The sequence below is a fragment of the Pongo pygmaeus genome, chromosome 7, assembly GCF_028885625.2.
Source record: "Pongo pygmaeus isolate AG05252 chromosome 7, NHGRI_mPonPyg2-v2.0_pri, whole genome shotgun sequence".
In the NCBI taxonomy this organism is placed as follows: Eukaryota; Metazoa; Chordata; class Mammalia; order Primates; family Hominidae; genus Pongo; species Pongo pygmaeus.
Window position 1 is genome coordinate 145,454,354 of NC_072380.2, and position 20,490 is coordinate 145,474,843.

The window sequence follows — 20,490 nt, forward strand, 5'->3', positions numbered from 1 at the left end:
TAAATAACAACCACTTTGAAATAATTACACCCGAGCACAGACAAAAGACTGAAAAGAAACAAAATGTTTATCCAGATAGTGCGACCATGAGTTATTTTTTTCTTTACATTGTGTTCTATTTCTACAGTCATAATTTCATAATAGGAAAGAAAGTATATTTTAAAACACAACTATAAACAAAAAAGTAAACAAAAGGGCATTCTGGCTTCTCTATGGAGAAAGTATCAAAGAGGGGAAAGAACAGAGCAGGGCAAACCGTGAGAAGGCTGTCCAAGGTAGTCCAGTTGGGGGAGGACACTGGCTTGATGGGAGGTGATGGTGGGAGGTGGTGCTAAGAAACTGAATTCAGGATATATTTCAGTAGTGGTGCCCGCAAGATGTAGTTAAGCATGCCTCCTAATCATTGACTTGAACAATTGGGTATCAGTTGATGGCGCCATTTTCTGAGACAAGGATGACTATGGGAGGAGCAGGTCTGCAGAAGGAAATCATGGGTTCATTTGGCTATTTTAAATTATTGAGGCTGGATGTCAGCAAGATGGCAGGATAGGAAGTCCATGCTGACCATGAATTCATGTGGCCCGTCAATTGGCAGGTGCATACAAAATGTCATTGATTCTCAGGCCCATAATTTGCTAATATTTATATTATGAGGAAAATTTTTAAAGATGTAGTTACTGATATGTATATGTAAAATCAAAACTGACAGTTACACAAGGCAGTTATGTGGCCTTGAGTAACCAGAGAGCAAATCTAACTATCAACTGATTCCTTCAAAATTATTTTCTACTTGGAAGGTCACTCTTCTGACAGTTCCCCATAGAAGATCATCCACATACTGCAGTCTAAAACTGAAAATATTTTATTAAGTTAGGACAAACATTAAGACTGAGAATAATATATAAAATGAAAAGAAAATTTTATTTTACAATCTTGCTAGAGACAGTCTCTAAACATGCTGGAGAGGGTTTTGTGCCTTAGGAAAAAAATGACATCCTGAAGTCAACCCTTCTGTCTGACCTGCAGGCTAAGTACTCAGGACCTGAGGCTTCTCCCACTCACAGTAGTGGTGTTCACAGTAGGTGATAAAGTGAGCAAATAACCAGGCTGACTTGCCTAGGCTACTTTAGCCCCACTGCCTAGGAGAAAGCTTCAATATCAGGAACACTGGAATGAAACAAAGAGCGACACTCCCTCTCCTGTTGCCCCCTGTAAGGATCCAGAGTGATGGGGGCATCAGCCTGGTTCCCAGCCTGGAAGGGACTGTGATGAGATCTGTCTGACTAGGGACAGCTGTGCAGGGAATTGCCACAGTCTATGGCTTCTCCCAGTTGTCTTGAATTGTCGTCTGATGTTGTCTTATGTTTTCCTCCTCCTTGCTGGCAATTAGAAGAATGACCTGTCACCCACCCCAACTGGCCAATGGGAAAAAGGGACAAAGCCCATTTTAAGTGGCAACTTTGCAGTTCTGTAAAAGCTATGAAACCAAGTCACAGAAAGACAGTGTTTGGAGCCTTTGCAGTCAGGGACAGAGACATCACTTGACCACTGGAGAGCTAGCCTTGGGTCACCTCTTATTTTATTTTTAAAATAACCATATACAGATTCATGGATATAAAGAATACAAGAAAGATGCAGTTGATGGGTCTGTTTCAAGACATGGCTGTTCCCCAGAGCCCACCGAGCACTGCCATTCTTGAGAGCACCACCTGCCCTGTATGTAGCCCTGAGGAGCCTTCTCCCTCATACCTAGGAGCCTCACCTCGCAAGGGGAGGCCTGTGAGTTTCCAGTGCCCGCAAAGCTGATTCCATTCTTGGATCAAGGTCAGCTGTGCAGGGAGCTCCTGGTGAGATCTGACATACCTTCTGAGCAGCTAGGGCCTGACCTTCATCTGGTATCTACTATATGTTTATTTTGACAAGAATGTATGAAGTTGGCAGCAATAGATTTCATTATTTAAGTGACATTTGTTTATTTCACTTCCAGGAAACACAGAAAAGAGAAAAGACAACCCCTTGGTCTGGGAGGAGGTCAGGCAAGGTTTTAGAGAGGATGCCCATGATTTGGAAAAGAGGTTTCTCTATAACCTTGAAGAAAACAATTATCTGCAAATAATGTGTATTTCCTTGTCCCCCAGTTGACAACAAGCTGGGTAACTATGCAGGTTATCTTCCAATTAAAGCGGTATGAGGAATCATGGAAGAAAGGATACATTTCATTGTATCTACTTTTGATCCTCAACAATTTTCTTAGTGGGGTTGGGGGGGAATTTCACAGGAGAATAAAGACTGCTAAGATACTGATACTCATGAAATATCCTAAACCATTTCCTTATTTTAGAGTAGAAATATTGGGAACAAAATTTTAAAGGTGAAGCACTTTACTATATTAAGCTGCTAATGATCCAAAAGTAATCTGGCTGTAGATGAAAATTATGAGGCACTGTTTGTGTTCATTTGGAAACATACCCTATGATTTAAGGCAACATCAGAATTTCATTTCCTCTTCTGCAAAATGATAATCACTCCTACTCCATAAGATGTTCAAAATATTCAACACTGTGTGTGGCACATGGTAAATGTTCAATAAATAGTGGCTATGTCTTTGTCTTTATTATTAACTGGTATAAGGATAAAAGCAAGAGCCTAAATGGTGTGTCTAAATATCACATTTATTACAGGATTCTGAAAGAAGAGAACTAATGACCCCAATCTAGTGTTTTCTATGACATGACACATCTATTTATTAAATTATGACCTTGGGAAATTTATATAACCTCAGCAAGCCTCATTAAATAATCTGGATAATAAAAACCCCTAGGTTACAGGGTTATTGCAGAAAGTGAGTTGTTTAAACTGTTTATCACAAAGCATATACAATTTTTGCTAAATAGTCATAATTATAGATATATGAATGTAGGTGGTAAAGTCTTTCAGGGCAGGGGCCAAGCCAATTTTATTTTTCTATTCATAAAAAGCATAGCACAGTATCTCCCAGACTGAAGGTATATAAAATGTCTTCAGTTTGTGCAGTGGGTATACATGTAAAAACCCTAAGTATAAATCCTGTAGTTAGCCATTATCTCTTTAAATATTATCTCTGCTAGAAATAAAGATGTTCTTTGAAACCAATGAGAACAAAGACACAACATACCAGAATCTGTGGGACACATTTAAAGCAGTGTGTAGAGGGAAATTTATAGCACTGAATGCCCACAAGAGAAAGCAGGAAGATCTAAAATTGACACCCTAACATCACAATTAATAGAACTAGAGAAGCAAGAGCAAACGCATTCAAAAGCTAGCAGAAGGTGAGAAATAACTAAGATCAGAGCAGAACTGAAGGAGACAGAAACACAAAAAACCCTTCAAAAAATCAATGAATCCAGGAGCTGGTTTTTTGAAAAGATCAACAACATTGATAGACCGCTAGCAACACTAATACAGAAGAAAAGAGAGAAGAATCAAATAGACGCAATAAAAAATGATAAAGGGGATATCACCACTGATCCCACAGAAATACAAACTACCATCAGAGAATATTACAAACACCTCTACACAAATAAACTAGAAAATCTAGAAGAAATGGATAAATTCCTGGACATATACACCATCCCAAGACTAAACAAGGAAGAAGCTGAATCCCTGAATGGACCAATAACAGGCTCTGAAATTGAGGCAATAATTAATAGCCTACCAACCAAAAAAAGTCCAGGACCAGATGGATTCACAGCCGAATTCTACCAGAGGTACAAACAGGAGCTGGTATCATTCCTTCTGAAACTATTCCAATCAATAGAAAAAGAGTAAATCCTCCCTAACTCATTTTATGAGGCCAGCATCATCCTGATACCAAAGCCTGGCAGAGACACAACAGAAAAAGAGAGTTTCAGGCCAATATCCCTGATGAACATTGGTGCAAAAATCCTCAATAAAATACTGGCAAACCGAATCCAGCAGCACATCAAAAAGCTTATCCACCATGATCAAGTGGGCTTCATCCCTGGGATGCAAGGCTGGTTCAACATATGCAAATCAATAAATGTAATCCAGCATATAAACAGAACCAAAGACAAAAACCACATGATTATCTCAATAGATGCAGAAAAGGCCTTTGACAAAATTCAACAGCCCTTCATGCTAAAAACTCTGAATAAATTAGGTATTGATGGGACGTATCTCAAAATAATAAGAGCTATATATGACAAACCACAGCCAATATCATACTGAATGGGCAAAAACTGGAAGCATTCCCTTTGAAAACTGGCACAAGACAGGGATGCCCTCTCTCACCACTCCTTCAACACAGTGTTGGAAGTTCTGGCCAGGGCAATCAGGCAGGAGAAAGAAATAAAGGGTATTCAATTAGAGGAAGTCAAATTGTCCCTGTTTGCAGATGACATGATTGTATATTTAGAAAACCCCATCATCTCAGCCCAAAATCTCCTTAAGCTAATAAGCAACTTCAGCAAAGTCTCAGGATACAAAATCAATGTGCAAAAATCATAAGCATTCTTATACACCAATAACAGATGACAGAGAGCCAAATCATGAGTGAACTCCCATTCACAATTGCTTCAAAGAGAATAAAATACCTAGGAATCCAACTTACAAGAGATGTGAAGGACCTTTTCAAGGAGAACTACAAACCACTGCTCAGTGAAATAAAAGAGGACACAAACAAATGGAAGAACATTCCATGCTCATGGATAGGAAGAATCAATATTGTAAAAATGGCCATACTGCCCAAGGTAATTTATAGATTCAATGCCATCCCCATCAAGCTACCAATGACTTTCTTCACAGAATTGGAAAAAACTACTTTAAAGTTCATATGGAACCAAAAAAAGGGCCCGCATTGCCAAGACAATCCTAAGCAAAAAGAACAAAGCTGGAGGCATCATGCTACCTGACTTCAAACTATACTACAAGGCCATAGTAACCAAAACAGCATGGTACTGGTACCAAAACAGAGATATAGACCAATGGAACAGAACAGAGGCCTCAGAAATAATACCACACATCTACAACCATCTGATCTTTGACAAACCTGACAACAACAAGAAATGGGGAAAGGATTCCCTATTTAATAAATGGTGCTGGGAAAACTGGCTAGCCATATGTAGAAAGCTGAAACTGGATCCCTTCCTTACACCTTAACAAAAATTAATTCAAGATGGATTAAAGACTTAAATGTTAGACCTAAAACCATAAAAACCCTAGAAGAAAACCTAGGCAATACCATTGAGGACATAGGCATGGGCAAGGACTTCATGTCTAAAACACCAAAAGTAATGGCAACAAAAGCCAAAATTGACAAATGGGATCTAATTAAACTAAAGAGCTTCTGCACAGCAAAAGAAACTACCATCAGAGCGAACAGGCAACCTACAGAATGGGAAAAAAGTTTTGCAATCTACTCATCTGACAAAGGGCTAATATCCAGAATCTACAAAGAACTCAAACAAATTTACAAGAAAAAATCAAACAACTCCATCAAAAAGTGGGCAAAGGATATGAACAGACACTTCTCAAAAGAAGACATTTATGCAGCCAACAGACACATGAAAAAATGCTCATCATCACCGGCCATCAGAGAAATGCAAATCAAAACCACAATGAGATACCATCTCACACCAGTTAGTATGGTGATCATTAAAAAGTCAAGAAACAACAGGTGCTGGAGAGGATGTGGAGAAATAGGAACACTTTTACACTGTTGGTGGGACTGTAAACTAGTTCAACCATTGTGGAAGACAGTGTGGTGATTCCTCAAGGATCTAGAACCAGAAATACCATTTGACCCAGTCATCCTATTACTGGGTATATACCCAAAGGATTATAAATCATGCTGCTACAAAGACACATGCACATGTATGTTTATTGCAGCACTATTCACAATAGCAAAGACTTGGAACCAACCCAAATATCCATCAATGATAGACTGGATTAAGAAAATGTGACACATACACACCATGAAATACTATGCAGCCATAAAAAAAGATGAGTTCATGTCCTTTGTAGGGCCATGGATGAAGCTGGAAACCATTATTCTCAGCAAACTATCACAAGGACAAAAAACCAAACACCGCATGTTCTCACTCATAGGTGGGAATTGAACAATGAGAACACTTGGACACAGGAAGGGGAACATCACATACCAGGGCCTGTCATGGGGTGCGGGGAGGGTGGAGGGATAGCATTAGGAGATATACCTAATGTAGATGATGAGTTAATGGGTGCAGCATACCAACATGGTGCATATATACATATGTAACAAACCTGCACGTTGTGCACATGTGCCCTAGAACTTAAAGTATAATAATAATAAACTATCTCTGCTAAATTCCTCCTTTATTCTCCATATGACACTAACTAAACATGTTAGACCTTCTCACTCTATTCTACATGTTCTTACTGTCTTTGTTAATATTTTCTTTCTCTATGCTTCATTCTGGATCTTATCTTCTTACTTTCCAGTGTAGCAGTGCTCTCTTCAGCTATGTCTAATCTGCTGTTAAATCTACTCATTAAATTTTAAATTTATCATATTTCAATTCTAAAAAATTTTTATTTCATTCATTTTCAAGTATTAAACCACTTTTGTATTTTCTGTTTCCTTATAAAACATTTCATGCTTGACTATTGCCTCCTAACATAATCAGCATCAACATCAATGTCACTACCACTCCACAACAGGGAGCAGCCATCAACCAAGGATCCTCAGGAGCTGGTGCACAAATGTCCCAGTTCCATCGCCCCTTATGTAGGGTTGTGCTGAGGTATGTGTTTAGCACTGTCTTCTAGAGTTTTCCCACCAGGGAAGCTGGTTTAACAGAGAACTCTCTATTGGCTGCCTTCCCTTCCAGCATTCCCATACTTCCCAAATAAACTACTCTACTGCAATCCCTATGTAAATTTTTGCTTCTGAAAGACACCAAATTAAAACAGTGTTTTACAGTCTGTTTCTAAAAATTTAATGCCTACGGCAACTGTGGGACCCTCAAGGTTGCCCTCAAGGAAGAAGAGCAACAACCTGCCATAATCAAATTCCAAAACTAGACTGGGTTTCTACTGAATCCTACTCATGTCCCCGTGTGTATCTAGTTTACCTTTGCATACTGGATACTTAATTTGAAATATATATATATATATACACACACATAGCACACATACATACATATGCGTGTATGTTTGTAATATATATAATTTGAGCCTGCCTCTTCTAGAAAGGATTTTCACTGGGTTTGCCAGGCATGTGTGGGTGTTACTTATCCGAGACAACCTTCACTCAAGCTCAAGTCCAAGTTAGATAGTGTGAAGACAGGCTGTGAGGCCTTCTGATAATTGGTTTACATCTTATTCACCTTACTAAGAGGTTACAATCCTTCAGAATCACACCCCAAAGTGAGAGCGATTTATTAGAGTCCCCTTTTTGGCAGGCTCTGGACATTAGTTGTTTTCTTCCCACCTGTGTGGTCACTGAAGGATTCTTTTTGTTCAGAGGACAGTGGCTATTCACTATCTTGGTAGGTATTGGTACTATTAAGATGTTTTTAAAATATGTAGTCCATCTTCTTAAGTTCTCAGTGTGATTGTTGTTCCTTATGACTTAGTTGGCCATTAGCAGATGACAGAGCTCTAGAGGTATTATGAGAAGATGGTAGTATGTAGGAAGGAGTACAAATAGAGAAGAACAGAGGTCTCAGAATTGAATTATTGCACACACCAACTTGCAGAAGCCTAGGTATGAGAAACAACCAGCAGTGAAGCACCTGGTGGCAAAGGACTCCAGCAGACAGAAGTATCTGGTGGCAGAGTGAAAGCCGTGTATTGAAAGCCCAGTGAGCAAGGATTTAAATATGGAGGAACTGCATAAGGGGTAAAAAGCCTACTAAAAAATTAAATAAGAGGAGGACAAGGGATGATCACTAGGTTTAGTAATCTGGAGGTTATTGGAGACATCAAAGACAGACGTTTTAGTGGGGGGTGGGGGTGTGGGGAGGAGATAATGCCTAATTGGAGTTGATTTGAGAGATAATGAGAAAAGATTTGAAACAGCAAATAGAGGCGTCTTTTTAAAAAGTTTTGCAATGAAGTGGACCAGGGCGGTAAATAGAGGGGGATGTTTTTATTTTGTTCTGTCTTTGTTTTTTAAGAGGGGAGACCTTTCAGAATGTTTTCTAATGTAAGATACAGAGAGGTGACATTCAAAGAAAAAATATAGAGAGCAGAGAACTGCCAAAGGCGGGGGCGGAGTGGGGAGTCTTTTAAAAGCAAGTGGAAATAGGATCCAATACACATCTAGAGGGATTGCATACACCACGGACAGTTCATTCATAGAATTAGGAAGGAAGGAAAGCCAGGTTGCACAAGGGGATATAAATGCAGGTAGGTTGGTAGCCATTATGGTTAAAGTTTGTGGAAATTATCTTTTGAGGCTTCCACTTTTTTCAGTTAGAAATTTCAGGAATGAGCTTCAGTTGGAAGTTTTATAAATGAGCTGAGAATGAGAAATAAAAGAGCAGAAGTATGGATGAAACAAGAAAACCTAGCAAGATGCCCAGGCAACACTATAGACCCACTTGACAATCAGAGAATAAAAGTGCATTTGTGTTGGGTATATCACAAGTATATCTGAGCAGAGAAAAAGTGGAATGTGTGCAACTAATAAAGAGAAGGTTGGTTTGAGATTGTGTTTTTTAGAAGTATGGTCTGTATTATTGACCTTAATATGTGATCTTCACTTCTTATGCTCAGTATAAACCGAATTAAGCAAGATATTCACCCACTGAAGTGGTAAATATATTTCGCTGTTCAGTTCACATGGCAACTTTCTTAATCTCAGTTAATTATTCTGAAGAAACACCCAAAGGAAATCATGAAGCATATTCTTGGAGTGTTCCTGTAACTTGTCATTTAAGAATTGAGATGGCAGTTTAATTTAATGACTTGATGCAAGTGAACAAGCCTCTCAGTGCATGCAAAATTCCAGTTAAATTTTAAGTTGGACTGTGGTAAAATCATATGCTAGATATCCTCCGGATGATGATGAAAAGATTATGTACATAGAACTTAGTTTGATTACACATTTTAAGGAACTTGGAATGAAGGCTAGACATAAACTCTTAGAAAATCTGATGAGGAATAACCCCAACCAAAATAGAAACTAAAATCATACATATAATATCTATAAATAAACTTAGGACACGTGTAGCAACTATAGACAGAAAACCACCAACAAAGAAAACCTTCTAATGGACACAAAATAAGAGTAATAATGGAGAGACACATTATTGAATATCCAATTCTGATAATGTAAATACATCAATTCATTCCTATTACCATCTATAAATTCAATGCAATCTTAATTATAAAATACTAGCTAGTAGCAATTGATATCATTTAATAATATGCATTACTAGCAATGAATAATATTAACAGTAAACATTAATGTAGTGTGTATTATGTCCCAAGCACTGTCCTAGGTACTTTATTTATATTCATTTGCAGAATCCTCAAAACAACCTTTTGAGGTCTGAATTACTACTGATATTTTATGAATGATGAATCTGAGGCACAGAGAGATGAATAATTTGCCAAGGTCACACAGTTGCTGAGTGAAATATCAGAATTTAATTCAGGTTCTCTGGCTCCAGAGCCCATTCCCTTAATCATTTCTTCCCACTGCCTCTAAATCCATGGCAATAAAAATTCCCATGGTCTTTTCAGAGGCGGAATTTCAGAAACTCATTTTAAAGTTAACCCAGAATAATACATATGGAAAAATAATCAGGAAATAGTTGAGAGGGAGAGTAGTTTAGGGGAGATGCCTGTTCTAAATATTAAAATGTATTTTAAAGATACATTTAAGGTATTCACTCATTCAACAAAAATTTATTGAAGACGTACTCTTTGGCAGGATCTGTTCTAGGTGCCATTGACGAGGACAGACAACATTCCCTGTTCTCAGGAAGCTTAATTTCTTGTTGGGGAAAACAGAAAAAGAAATAAACAATTAAATATTTAGACTGTACAGCAGGAACAGGAGATTTAGAATACAGCAGGAACAGGGGATACAGAATGCTGAGATTGGGAGGAGATGTTTTGTAAATAAGGGTATCAGGAAGGACCTCAGTGATATAATGACACTTGAGCAGCAACCTGAGAGAGATCAGAAAGCAAATTATGAGGACATCTAGGGGAAGGACATTCTGGCAGAAAGAACAGCAAGTGCAAGAGCCCTGAAGTAGAAAGATGCTTGTCATGTTCGTGAAATAGCAAGGAAGCCAATGTGGCCGCAATGACTAGGAAGGAAGTGGTAGAAGATGATGTCAGGGAGATAATGGGGTGGGGGGGACAGGTTATCAGAGGACTCTGCATTTAACTCTGAACAAAATGGGAAGAGTGACTTGGTCTGATTTACATATACAGTCATATACAATGGTGGTCCCATAAGATTATAATGGATCTGAAAAACTCCTATTGCCTACTGACACTGTAACTACCTTAATGTTGTAGAACAATGAATTACTCGCATGTTTGTGGTGGTCCTGGCATAAACAAACCTCCTGCACTGCCAGTTGTATAAAAGTATAGCATATGCAATTATGTCCAGTACATAATACTTAATAGTGAGGATAAATGACTATGTTACTGGTTTATATGTTTAATTGTACTATACTTTTTATCATTATATTAGAGTGTGCTCCCTCTACTTATATGTAAAAAAATAATGTTGTCCCTGAAGACCTTCCCATGGGACAAGATGTGGAGGCAGAAGACAGTGATACTGATGATCCTGACCCTGTGTAGGCCTAGGATAATATGTGTGTTTGAGTCTTTAACAAAAAGTTTTAAAAAGTAAACAAAATATTAAACAATTTTTATTTTTCGAGACAGGGTCTTGCTCTGTCATCAAGGCTGGCGTGCAGTGGCACAATCAACGCAGCCTCGATGTAGCCTCTGGACCTCCTAGGCTCAATGTAGCCTCTACCTCCCAGGTTCAAGCCATCCTTCTGCCTTAGCCTCCTGAGTAGCTGGGACTAGAGGCATGAAATCATAGAAATTGTAGAAATCGTAGAAATTGGGCTTCACTATGTTGCCCAGGCTGGTCTCAAGCTTCTGGGCTCCTGCCCCAACCTTCCAAAGCGCTGGGATTACAGGCATGAGCCATTGTATCTGGCCAAATATTTTTAGAAGTAGAAAAAAGCATATAGAATATGAGTATAAAGAAAGGAAATATTTTTGTATAGCTGTATAATGTATTTGTGTTTTAAGCTAAGTGTTATTATAAGAGTCAAAACTTAGAAAAAAACTACAAAGCTTATGAAGTAAAAATGTTACAGTAAGCTAATTTATTGTTGAAGAAAGAAACACTTTAAAAAATAAATTTAGTGTAGCCTAAGGGTACAGTGTTTTGAAGCCACAGTAGTGTATAGTCATCCTGGACCTTCCCATTCACTCACCTCTCACTCACTGACTCACCCAGAGCAACTTCCAGTCCTGCAGCCTCCGTTCCTGGTAAGTGCTCTAGGCAGGAGTACCATTTTTTATGATTCCCCCGTTGCTGGTTGCTATCTTTATGAGATGGCCAGAGTACACCTCTTCTACTACTTCACTTGCCACTTCTAGCCTAGACAGTGACCCTTGTTAAAACAGTAGAGGAAGTACAGTGACAGCTGACTTTCTGGGAAATGTGATACCTACAAGGTAAGATATAAAGATGGCAAACGGAGACAAAAGTCCTGGCTGTATACTAGGGACTGTGATATTTGTGTATTACAGCAATCTGTAGTATGCCATCGACCCAGTGGTGAGTGTTGGGAAGCACCTAGGATTGCAGAGCTAGCACAAAGTGAAACTTCTGGGAACAAGGGGCTGAGCTGGGAACATCCACTGACATGGCAGCAACACAAAACATAGCCATGACCCACATGACAGGAAAAAGACAAACATGAAACTGGCCTATTGGTCAATACCCAGAGTGTATAGATCCAGCCTCATTTAGGAGTAAGAAAAGAGGAAAATATTAATTTGGCATCATGAAAAAATGCTGACTAACCACTGTTTTGTTCTCTATCTCTGTATATTTGAATTTATTTTTAATATTCCATATATAAATGACATCAAGCAATATTTCTATTTCTGTGTCTAGCTTAATTCACTTGGCATAATATCCAGGTTCATTCATGTTGTGGCAAATGGCAAAATCTCACTCTCTTTAGGGCTAAATGATATTTTATCATATTAAACGGTCACACACACACATACACACACATATCACAGTTTCTTCATCAACTTGTCTGATGATGGACAAATGTTGATTCTTACAGTATGTTTCATAACTCCAAGAATTTCCCTCAGTAATTATAATGCAGGTCAGACTCACACAATTCCACAGTAAGTTCGTAAGTCCAGACTAATGCAGAATAGCTCCATAGGTTAAACTTTGGTACTTAAAATGTTTCAATCAATAATAATTAGAAAGATGTTAACTTTCAGAAATATACATTTTTAATATTAAGTATAAATGAAATTAGAATTTTTTTAACTTTTGGTGGTTTTTAAGATCCTTGCAAATAACTACTTATGGATGAAAAAGACGACAAATTTTCAGCAAGAAATTATTCCCCAAAGTTTGTTTTTACTATCTACCTTTTAAAAGGAATAATGATAGAAAATGAAGAACTCATACATCAATATTACTTTAACATAGTAGTCGAAAGTCTTAAAAAATATATCCCTCCAGGGAAAATATTATTCATAATTTATTAATGAGGAAAATAGAACTATTCCTAGTCCATATATATATATAAATTATTTCATCTCCAATCAAGCACTTCTAAAATGCTTTTTCCTCAATAAGCCATTTCTTATTATTTTCATGTGTTTTTGATATGAAAAATTTAGACAGATTAAAAACATAAAGGAAAAGGGGAAAAGAATGCTGCAGTTGTTTAAGACTCATAAACAGTGACAGTAGAGCTTTTCTCATCAATTGCTTGGCACCCTGCAAAAGACACACAAATCATCTGTCTTGATTTCCCTTTAGGAATTAGCAGAGTCTCTATTTAATCTTTGGCTTTCCAGTTAGAAGTTTCACACAGACACAAAAACAACAGGCTGCTAATCATAGTGTTATACAAATGTCTATATCAAAGTACTGAGGTAATTAACTTATCTTTTAGATTTCCCTATAGAATATTCTGGTTACTATAGAAGCATTTCTTTAATTTGTTGTAGTCATCAAGAACAATACAATTCTTACAGTTGTGTTTGTTATTTTATTACTTGACAACAAATTGTATTTGCTGTTTTATTGCCTCTGAGTAAAAATACATAATGGATTACCTATAATGAATCCGTTGGAAATTGGCTACAGGAAACACAGAATTATTAAATTATTACAGAAATCTTTTTGGTTAATCAAGTTTGTACTCTTCATAGCTGACATTCCCTCATTCTACTCTTTTTCCTCATCAGCAGAACCCAATTTTGACTGGTTTATCTACTCTTCACCTTTGAAATCTAAATGACTTGGGCAAAGTTGACCCTACCCCTAGCTTATGGGATGAGGTATGATTAATAGAAACCAATCAAAATACTCCTTGGTGTCTGTGGGGAACTGGTTCCAGGACATCCCTTGGACACCAAAATCTTCAGATGCTCAAGTCTCCAATAAAAAATGGCATAGTATTTGTATATAAACCACACACATCTGTACACTTTAAATCGCCTCCAGATTACTTACAACACCTAATACAATGTAAATGTTATGTAAGTAGTTATTATACTGTATTGTCTCGGGAACCAAGAAAAAAAAAAGCCTGTACATGTTCAGTACAGACACACTTCTTTTCCTGAATATTCTTGATCCCTGGTTGGTTGAATCCATGGATGCTGAACCCATGGAAGGCTGATTGCACTACCATCTTTTTGGCTAGAGATTAGTTTTAATGGTTCAGGATCATGCTAATCAAGACTTGGTGGGCTCTTCAGCTAAACTGACCTAATGAGTCCAGAGGAACTTCTGTTTCATTGTGATGGGAGAGATTCTCTGTGTTTCTTTCTCTGATCCTCTGTCTTTTTATCTCATGCAAGATACGAACATGAAAGTATGCTGCCCAAGTCACTGCTAGTGCACATCTTATGGAAGAAAACCAGTCTGAGGACAGAGTTGACATATCAGAAAGATCCTGACCCAATGTTCCTGGACCCCCTACTCCCCACCTTCTCCTATCTTGATACAAGAAATGAACCATTTATTTATGATAAAAAGCCAGTTTTATTTGGGGTTTCTGCAGCTTACAGCAGGAAATATCCCAACTCATTCATATGGCCTGTAATGATGAATCCAAGTTCTTTCTGTGGTCAAATTAATTTTTTTAAGTTTAATTTCCTTAAGTTCTTTCAGGAAAGGATAAACCACCTTAGGCCCCAAACACATCCCAGTCTGAGTTCTTTGTTCTCACAGACTTTTGTTCTCCTACCTCAGCTGCTGTGAGATTTCCTGGTGCTCCCAACTAAAACGTACTTTAATCAGAAGTCATCATTAGTCCTGACAGGTCAAGTTCCTTCAGGAACCCTCATGACATGACCTACCTTGGGCATGCAGATGACCAAATGACCTGTTGTCTGAGATCTTTTAGCAGAACTACTATCAGGTTTCACTTCTGCAGGAAGGACAAGCTGAAATGGCTGAAAATAAGTAGAAAGTATCATTAAGAGCAAGGACGTTACATGAGAGGGTTACTACAAGGGGCATTTTCATTACAAATTCAAGATACACCATTCAATTAAGAAATGTGCTTAAGCTTATTAAAAATATTTATATGAGCTATGCTTTCTATGCACAAACTATTTTACCTATTTTAACAAGTAGTCGAAAGAACAGTTATCAATCACAAACAGTGACATGCTCATGGGTTCATGTATGACTAAAAAGTAATTTATAGAGAAAACCTTGTCAAAAAACCATCAACATATTTCCACTTAAAAATCTTTAAGCTAATCTTCAAGCCCATATTAGCCCAAATTAGCAAAAAAATGGTATTTTAGAAATAATAAAATCATAGTTGTTATGAATGAAATCATTGACAACTTAGAATGGGTGTACAATTTAATTTCATGCATAGGCTCCCACACATATGATATGTTATTAGTTTTGAAAAAAGTGTAATACAATAGACACTGGTTTAAAATATTAATGGTATCCAACCACATATGGTCAGCAGCCATTCCTACCTTATACCACTCCCATGATACAAAACCATGCACTAAAAAATAACACTCTGTTTGGTTTCCCTTTTTCTATTTTGTTTTGTTTTATTTTTGTTTATTTATTTATTTATTTATTTATTTATGTATTTATTTTTGAGTCAGAGTCTTACTCCAGCAGCCCAGGCTGGAGTGCAATGGGGTGATCTTGACTCACTGCAACCTCCGCCTCCCAGGTTCAAGCAACTCTCCTGCTTCAGTCTCCCGAGGAGCTGGGATTACGGGCATGAGCCACCATGCCTGGCTAATTTTGTAGTTTTAGTAAAGACAGGGTTTCACCATGTTGGCCAGACTGGTCTCCAGCTCCTGACCTCAGGTGATCCGCCCACCTTGGCCTCCCAAAGTGCTGGCATTACAGGCATGAGCCACTGCGCCCGGGCCCTTTTTCTATTTTAGTAATACTTAAAAAAATTTGAGGCACCACAGCTTAGTTCAAAGCTTAGCTTTTGAAATTGTAATAGTCTACAGGGTTCTACTTACCTTTCCTTTGATCATTACTCGCACATAAGTTGGTTGCACATCAACATCGATTAAAGAGGTATCCATATACCTTCAAAATTAAACACACAAAATCTTATAATTTAAAAAAATATCAAGTTTGAATAAGTGCAAATACAAATTCACACTTACAGGACCATTTTAAATGAAGGACATTTAAAATATCCATGCAAAATGGGTCTTTAAAAAATTAGTTTTAAATTAATCCCCAGACCAAAGGAAATTCAATATATCAGCAATTTCATTTTTAGACCCACAAGTACACTTGGCATTGATTGCCCCTAACCCAAAAATATCTGAGGTCTGAAACACCAGAGGTTTGCAAAAAACAGCTTGCCATGCTCTTTCATGAATATTTTATTTTAAGCCCCTAAGACTTGAATAGCCAGGAATGCTGATTCTACTCTGCTTGAGGCCTGCAACCACCAGCTCCTGCTTCCTTGGCGGCTCTGGATCCCCTGCAGCTGTTCTGCAGCTGCCCTGATACTATCTCTCCTGGAAGACTAGCTTGCTTCTCCCCTCAAAGGCACATCCTGCTGAATAAGCAAACCCTTCTGTTTATGGCAGTGACCCCAAGATCAGGTGGCAATTATTCTCCTCCACTCATGAGCAAATTAAAGATTTAGATTTCATATCACTCATTAAAATCAGAAGCTTAGCCAAATAATTATGTTCACATACTTCAAAATACTAATTGTGAACATTAAAAACTGCAGAGCTGTGTTAAAAATCACAAATGTTAAGGCAGGTAAGCTAATACAAGGGTTATAGGCATAGGTTTGGAGTCACACAGGCTTGTGGGGAACTGGCTCTATGCCTTCCTGCTTTATTACATGGGACTACATTCCTTAACCTCTCTAGGCCTCAGTTTCCTCTTCTGTAAAATGGGGATACTACTAACACCTAGCCCTAAGATTGTTAGGAAGGAACATGTATAATGCCCAGTACATAGCTAGTGTTAATAAGGCATTATTATATGCCATTTAAAAACAATTTTTATAATAATGATAGAGATGAGGTTTTCTACAGCTTCACATGTGATATCTACACTTAATGGATTATGTAGTATTTTCCATGCTTGGGCCCCCTAAAATGTTCATCTGTCCTTACCTACATGGCCTTTCTCTGCCAGATATAATCATCTGACAGTTCTTTGCAGAACAAGCTACTTCTTATCTTTCAATTATCATTGCTCGTGTCTCCCCCTTTCCCTGACCACTCCCCACACAGCATTATTCCATCCCTGAACACTGTCCCTCTCCTTGACAGTAGCCTTCTTCCTTTATAACTCATCAGATGTCTATTTATTGTCTGTCGCCCTCCCCCACAGGGCTCTAAGTGATAGGAGATCATGACCGGATTTAGAACATGCCAGTTACAGTCTCCCCAAGCCTGGCACATAGTAGATATTCTATAGATGCTTGTTGAATAAAGGCAGGAAGCAGGCATGAATGAATGAATTTAACTTTCAAGTAGACACCCATGTGCCCATAAAGATAACCAGGAATTATAGCATAATTCATTTAGACAGAATCATGGGAATGAAAGAGTTTTACTACATAGACTGGAGAAATATTACCACCCCTTCAAATGCACATGCATGGGAATGAGGAATGTTTCCATTTGAGGACTGAACAGGAAGCAGCCAACAGAGCTGAAAAAGAAAGGGTTATACATTCATTAAACACCAGACATGGGGCCTAAAAATGGAAAGGACTTACAAGGATGAAACAGGAATTTGTCTGAAAAACAGTAGAAACGGCAGGTTGGGAAGCTGGAGGAGCAGAAGATATGAAGCTAGCTGGAGAAGAGCTGGGATCTTTGTAAAGGCAGATGACCTGGCAGCAAGCAGCAGAAGAATTGACAGGAATTCTGTGGAGAGGCACACAGCTGATCTGAGACAGCTCGGTGTGGAGATGAAGGGACCACACTGAGGCTAGCCCTGGTTCACAAGAGCCAAGGTGGAAACAACCCAAATGCCCACCATCTGGTGAACGGATAAACAAAATGTGGTATATCTATGCAATGGAATAGTATTTGGCCATAAAAAGCAAGGAAATTCTGACACGTGCAACAACATGGATGAGGCTTGAAGACATTACGGTAAGCGAAAGAAGCCAGACACAAAGGCCACATGTTGCATGGTTCCATTAATATGAAATATCCCAAATAGGCAAATCTAGAGAGACAGAAAACAGATTAGTGGTTGCCATGAAGAGAGACACTGGGCAGTGACTGCTTAAGGACCATGGGGTTTCCTTCTGGGGTGATAAACATTTTCTGGAACTAGGCAATGGTAATGGTTGTACAATATTGTGAATTTATTAAATGCCATGGTGTTGTCCATTTTGAAATTGTTGAAATGGTCGATTTTTAGTTACGTGTATTTTACCACAATCAAAACAGCAAAGTTGGTTGAAGTCCTGAGGGCTGATGTTCTGGCTCCTTCAGTCCCTGTTTACTTTGACAAGACTCACTATTGGAAAATTTACCCCCTCTTGGGTAATAATCCCTCCTACCTCCCAGGGTTACTGAGAGATTAAATAAAATGGGGCACATCAAAAGCCATTAAAAAGAGAAAGGCATTTATTATAACTCATGCATGTCAGTGTCATACTCCCATTATCAGTATTTGTTCATTCATTCATTCTTGTATTTATTGAGCACCTAACAGGTGCCAGGTATTGTTTTAGGTGTGGAGATGTAGAGAGGAAAGAACAAACAAAACAAGCTTCCTGCTCTGACCACAAACTTTTAAGAATACAAGTAAATTTACACTTTGCCAGCAGGAAGTCAAAAAGTAGAAAGAGTGGAAGGAAGTGCTGGGCAGGGGTAGGTACTGCTTTATGTCAGATGGTGGGGCAGAGAGGCCCCTCTAATGAGGTGACATCTGAGCAAAGGCCTGAAGGACACAAGGCAGCAAGCCACAAGGACACCGAGGGTGATACAGGCAGAGGGAAGCACAGGCAAGCAGCCTCTGAGATGGTGCCAGGAGACACTGAGGTCATCAGAAGGATGTAACAGCACAGTGAACCAGGGCCTAAAATCTTCAGGGAATGAGGCAGAGTGACCTGCTGCCTTTAGATGCTTCCACAAAGAAGAGAAGAAGGTGATACAGGCTGAAGGTTTGAGTGTCAAAGCCATGGAGTTTTAGGGAGGAGAAAAGGACAATAGTTTGGGTGTGGTGATGAGGGCAGGCAGGAGGTCTGTGCAATTCCTACCCACGGGTGAGAAAACAGGCAGGATGTGAGAGGGCAGCAGGGAAGAAGGGTCCACTGGTGACAGTGGCTGCTAGGTGTTCCCCCAGGCCTCTGAGATGGGACTGAGGGAGGGGAGCCGACCACCTGATACCTACTACTATAGGAAGGCATTTTAGACAAAAACAGAGGACTATGCCAGTAAAGAGCAGAGTGGGGTCCTTGTAGTATCAGTATCAGAAAACAACATAGGTCTGAGAATTATTTAAAGTCTGCCTTACATATTCCTGAGTTCATATCCATGAAATTGTGGCTTTATTTACCTTTCCTTTCATTTTCATGCTTTTAAAAAGTATAGTAACTTCTCTGTCTTAACAAATAAGCTTCATTTAACTATAGGTCTAAGTCAATTCCATTTCAATTTTTTCGAACTAAAAAATTACTACTGAGAATGAAAACAGACAGAAATGTCATTAAATAAATACGTAGAAAATGTCTTTACCTATAGACAGCAAGGTCCAGGATGATCTGCTTTTCATTATCTTTCAAAGAGAAGTCAATTCTAACAATAACACATTTGGGGGAAAAAAAAGAGATGTCTTTAGGATACTGTATAGATAATCCCATCACAAATTCAGAAGCAAATTAGATAATAATTCTATAGTAATATCCAATGACAACTTATTTTAGTGGTTGGACAATAAAATATCAATGGTAATTTTAAAATTTCAGCAAAACCTACAACATATTAATAAATTATTTGTGTTTACAGTGTTTAAATGTGAGAATCTTAAGGTAAATTACATACAAAAAATTAGCTTTGGTGCAGAAATAGAGACATCTGGTGGCTAAAGTTTTCTTTTCTATCTCATATGAGTTTGCCAGAAGCAAACTAAAACATTGGAATTATTTATGGAGAACTAAAGGTTGCTTTTGCCTCCCCTTCATCCTGCATTCTTTTTTTTTTTGTGTCTCAGATTAATTAATTAATTTATTTATTTTTTATTTTTTATTATTATACTTTAAGTTTTAGGGTACATGTGCACAATGTGCAGGTTAGTTACATATGTATACATGTGTCATGCTGGTGCGCTGCACCCATTAACTCGTCATTTAGCATTAGGTATATCTCCTAATGCTATCCCTCCACCCTCCCCCCATCCCACAACAGTCCCCGGAGTGTGATGTTCCGCTTCCTGTGTCCATGTGTTCTCATTGTTCAGTTCCCACCTATGAGTGAGAACATGCGGTGTTTGGTTTTTTGACCTTGTGATAGTTTACTGAGAATGATGATTTCCAATTTCATCCATGTCCCTACAAAGGACATGAACTCATCATTTTTTATGGCTGCATAGTATTCCATGGTGTATATGTGTCACATTTTCTTAATCCAGTCTATCATTGTTGGACATTTGGGTTGGTTCCAAGTCTTTGCTATTGTGAATAGTGCCGCAGTAGACATACGTGTGCATGTGTCTTTATAGCAGCATGATTTATAGTCCTTTGGGTATATACC

At 38.3% G+C, this 20,490-nt stretch overlaps 1 protein-coding gene across 4 annotated transcripts in view; it reads right to left on the reverse strand.

Annotated features, from left to right (window-relative positions):
• The window catches only part of DNAAF11 (dynein axonemal assembly factor 11), a 110,673-nt gene that overhangs the window by 25,175 nt on the left and 65,008 nt on the right, over positions 1-20,490 (reverse strand). For 2 of the 4 annotated variants that reach the window (XM_054497791.2, XM_054497793.1), the window contains exons 8-10: positions 19,477-19,536; positions 15,760-15,829; positions 14,605-14,700 (exon numbers count right to left, since the gene is read on the reverse strand). In XM_054497791.2, coding sequence (XP_054353766.1) covers positions 14,605-14,700; positions 15,760-15,829; positions 19,477-19,536 — 226 coding nt within the window. Of the gene's footprint in view, positions 1-9,912; positions 9,986-14,600; positions 14,701-15,759; positions 15,830-19,476; positions 19,537-20,490 lie in introns of all 4 variants that reach the window. The other 2 variants (XM_054497794.1, XM_054497792.1) reach the window with 2 other exon arrangements.